Raw genomic sequence first — 4,307 nt, 5'->3', positions numbered from 1 at the left:
TACACTCGCTGCTGTTATGCTTTGCTCCTCAGCTAGTTCACAGCTAAATGTCCACCTTGTTGGTTCTCTGCTAATAACTATTGGTGTCTACACTGATTTCAGAGCAACATACTAGAAGGAAGACGCAGAATGGCTGTGTGTTATGAGTTTGCTCATATTTTCTTATTGCACCCTGGTGGTTTCTGCTGTTACCTGCTCAGTTCTGTGCTGTGTTAATGGTAATGAAAACCTGTCTTCTGTGGTAAATGAGTTACTGAGATCGCCCACGCCTGGAGCTCTCGGCTCTTATTTGGGGTTTAGAATGAATGAATGCAATCATTTTGTCTAATTTAGGATGCCTCAAATGGCAGAGAAAAACTCTATTAGTCATATTTATTACAGTATTATATGAAGGTTTATAGCGTAGTGTCTTTATCAGAAATTAAATTAAACGAGATACATGCAACACATACTCTCAATCTTATTGACTTGTAGGTTTACGGACATTATATTACATTTACTGCTTTACATTACAAAGCTAAATATTTTTTGAAATCTCGCGAGATGTTGAGGTTAAACGCTAATGTTCTCAGATGCAGCAATTTTAGTTAATAAAATAACCAACTGACAACGTAGGCTAACTACTAAATGACCTGTTTAAAACACTATTAAAGATTATTTCTAAACTTAACAAACGTAAACGTAATAAATCTCGATCACAAGTCTCGCGTTGAAGTGGAGACTTGAACTCGGCGTTGCCATGGTAACGCCAGAGACGCTGCGGGTTTTTTTTTTAGCTAATAGCACGGCTACGTTTAGCTCGACGCTACTTATTGACTTCACATAACAATGTCTAGAAAGAAGAGCGCGAAAGACAAGACGGAGAGGGCAACTGTGGAAGAGGACGACTTGATGTGTTTAGGTAAGATACTTATTTATTTAGGTAAAATTCATTCAGTAACATAGTTAACAGGCTACTGCAAACAGCTGCTATAAAGTAGCATATTTTGTTATTTGTAATGTATGACAATGTGGTCAAATATTTTGTAATTTACATTTGTAGCCAATTGAGCTAACAAAAAGAGAAGTTTATTATATAAAGTTGAACAGTATCCAAATGAAACATAGTGTGCTTGGGTAACAACATTTACTGTGTCACAGATGAATATCAATGCTCGGGCAACGTGGAGATAGATTTTCCTGGCCTTTGTGCTCTTCTGGACATCGAAGATATTCCATCAGTCAGCATAAAGCATCCGGTCTCTGAAAGTACCACAGAAGAAGAGGGTCAAGGTAACTGAGGGCTGCTTGTTGTTTGAATAGATCTGCACTGATTGAGAAACAAGGAGAAAAGCAAAAAATTACCTATCTAAATGTACCATCAGAGGACAATCAGGCCCAGGTTAACTCCCCGTACAAGCCATGTCTTCAAGTAGAGCTGGAGAATGAAAGCCCACTTAGTGTCAAGGGAATAAAGATTTCTGGTAAGAACCAAACACTACATATAAATGCTCATAACCAGATTTATGTTTTTTTCTACCTATAATGGCATCTTGTATTAAAATAAAATTATTGTTATTGTTGATATATATATATATATATATATATATATATATATATATATATATATATATATATATATATATATATATATATATATATATATATATAGGATGGAAAGTGGATGAGCAGATTGCCAGAGCGTTAACGAAGATGCTTCCATCATTGAGTCAGCTGCAGAGTCTTCAGTAAGTAATGAGCTCCTGGAGAGAGCGGCACTCCATTTACAGCACATATACAACTGTCACTGTTTTGTGGTTTCTTGTGTAATTTAGTCCAGCCTGTATTGCAGGTTCTGGCAGGCGAGACTGACAGATCAAATGGTAATCTCACTCATGAGCACCATATCTCTGTGCTCCAGCCTCAGGTGAGCCTGTCTCACAGAGTAGGTCTAATTCAGTCTAGATGGAAGTATGTCAAACTGCATTTGACACAGAATTCCAGAGTGTGGTGAACAAAAACAAAGAGAATTACTGATCCAAGTCGTGGTGGTTTTCGCAGGGCTGTTGCAATAGAAGGCAACACTCTTCCACAGCAGAGCTACCACCTTCTTCTTGCTGAGGACAGTGTGTGAGTTCTGATGCAGTTACACGTCTCACATAAAAATCCACTGCAGAAATGGACAAGCAAACATGCATGATTCATTTTGTGTGTTTTTTTCTTGGTTAAGCATCACTCAACTGTCCCTGCGAAACAATAGGATAGGAGATGAGGGTTGCCGCCTGATTGGCTCAGCTCTCTCAACAGCCAGATCCACTAACAAGAACCTCCTGTCACTCAACCTGGCATTCAATTCTATTGGTGATGCAGGTGCTGCACATATTGCGCAGGTATAACCTAGAAATCACTTCATATTCTCCACATATATTCCCCTCATATTGGCTAAGATATTATCTCCTTTTTTCGTCCCCCAGGGCCTGCGGTTAAATCGTGCCTTGCTCTTTCTTTCGCTGTCCAACAATCACATTGGAGACTCAGGAGCTGCTCATCTGGCAGCGGTATCCACTTACATTATAGGTTTTAGTATGGGAGATAATGCATTTAAATCGGTGGTTAAGTTATTTTAAATTATATTCTGTTTATTGCATTATATTAAGTAATTTAATAAGCCTCCACTGCTCACCACTTTCATTCTCAGATACTTGGCAAGTTTGCTTTGACTCATGAAGAAGTTGTGATGAGGAGGAGGCTACTTGTGGAAAGAGCAGAGTCTGTAAGTGTGGCTGCATTGACTGTAAGGTAACTATGTTACCTTAAAGATAACACTCATTTTAGGTCGACAATACTGTGTGATTTGTTATTTGTAATTCCTCAGTAACATTTAAACACACTAGGCACCTGCTGCCCAATTCCCTACAGTACCCAGCAGCTCATCGCTGACCCACAGTAAAGGGGAGCTCAAAGGAATCTCCACCAAAAAGGTAATGTAAAGTTAAAAAAACTGACTGAATATATGGTGTTAATTGTAATGTATTTGTGGATATTGTCTTATTACTATGGCTTTTTTTATTTGAAAAAATACAGGAAGCATCTAAAAAAGAAGAAAAAACAGCTGTCAGTAAAGAGAACACAAAGTCTGTCAAGAAAAGTAATTGCTTCTGTCCCAGATAAACACGTGTTCCACCAGCGTTTGACATCAGGGTCGTCTATCTATTCATGATGGTCTTTGTAAATCTCTCTTAGCATCTGAAGCAAAGGTGCCTCAAAGTAAAGGTGAGAAGTCAGGGATCAAAGAGAAACAGCTGTCTACATATGAGGTATCTTTAACAACTTTAAAAACATGTATATTAAATCAAATTGCTTTTAATATTATTATTTGTTCTTTTGTGCTTTGTTTTTCTTGTAGGATTCGTCAAACGCCATCTTAGATGAGGTGAGGTTGATGCATTTTACTGTCTGATTGGAGCATTCAGTGTGATTTATGGTGTCGTTCACTTCTCTGCTTCTTCAGCAGGACAAAGAGGCAGTGGAGGTAGTGAACCCTCTGCTGGACCAGTCGGTGCAGCATGAGAAAGGACGGATCTTTCTACCTGGAAATAGGACTCTGATCTCTCTCAACTTATCAGGTCAGGATATGTGGTTTATCCATCTCAGTGAGATTGAGAATCTAATGTTTACTATTTACAGGTCACAGGAACAGTGAAATATCTGTTCATAATGAGCAGTTTTAGCAAGTTTTGAAATTGTGAATGAAATTGGTATGTTTGTAGGAAACAGAATTACAGAGAAGTCGCTGCCTTTATTCCTGGCGTCATTGGAGATGCAGGGTGATGGTGGAGGCCTCTCGCGCCTCTGTCTGCAGGTGTGTTCTTCTAAAGGATTCTGAGCAAGAGTTCTAACGCATAATGGGATTTTATTAATTTCTCTTTGAATAGTATTTTTTTGCTGGCAGTCAAAAATCATTGAATTGGAAAATTTCCTTTGTTGAATAATTCCGTGTCCCTTTTCCAGAGAAACCGCTTCCCACCAGACTGTGAGCCCTATGTGAAGATAAAGGAACTGATGGCACTCAGAGAACCGCTTGAAGTTAGCAGTCCTGAACCAACAGAAGAGGAAGGACAGAACGCATAGTACTGAGACAAAATGCATATTTTACAAGATTTTTATTTGTTGTTTTATTGAAGAGAGAAAAACGGTTCGTTTTTTGAAAGTGAAATACTACCTCTTTGTACTCTGTTGTAGCCTCTATTGTAATAAATAAATAATTAAATAAATAAATTATCTCAGTGAGAGTCCTTTATTAAATAAAGTTTGTTAATTTAAAACTC

General features: G+C 38.1%; 1 protein-coding gene across 4 annotated transcripts; it reads left to right on the top strand.

Moving 5' to 3' along the window:
* The first annotated feature begins 144 nt into the window (after window positions 1-144).
* Window positions 145-4,259, top strand: lrrc71 (leucine rich repeat containing 71). Of its 4 annotated transcripts, none has more exons than XM_029166576.3 (16): window positions 145-901; window positions 1,141-1,272; window positions 1,365-1,463; window positions 1,652-1,727; window positions 1,820-1,906; window positions 2,041-2,109; window positions 2,240-2,369; window positions 2,454-2,537; window positions 2,678-2,752; window positions 2,874-2,960; window positions 3,064-3,127; window positions 3,223-3,296; window positions 3,386-3,412; window positions 3,491-3,605; window positions 3,750-3,841; window positions 3,991-4,259. In XM_029166576.3, the coding sequence occupies exons 1-16, from the start codon at window positions 829-831 to the stop codon at window positions 4,108-4,110; spliced, it is 1,404 nt and encodes a 467-aa protein (XP_029022409.1). In that variant the 5' UTR covers window positions 145-828; the 3' UTR covers window positions 4,111-4,259. The 4 variants fall into 4 exon arrangements, with proteins under 4 accessions (XP_029022409.1, XP_029022407.1, XP_029022406.1 ...); XM_029166574.3 differs by having other exon boundaries at window positions 2,210-2,369; window positions 3,494-3,605; XM_029166573.3 differs by having other exon boundaries at window positions 2,210-2,369; window positions 3,991-4,258.
* The last annotated feature ends 48 nt before the right edge of the window (window positions 4,260-4,307 follow it).

The sequence above is a fragment of the Betta splendens genome, chromosome 11 (genome assembly GCF_900634795.4).
Source record: "Betta splendens chromosome 11, fBetSpl5.4, whole genome shotgun sequence".
In the NCBI taxonomy this organism is placed as follows: domain Eukaryota; kingdom Metazoa; phylum Chordata; class Actinopteri; order Anabantiformes; family Osphronemidae; genus Betta; species Betta splendens.
Note: the sequence above shows the minus strand (reverse complement) of the source record. Positions and strands in the feature narration are given on the sequence as shown.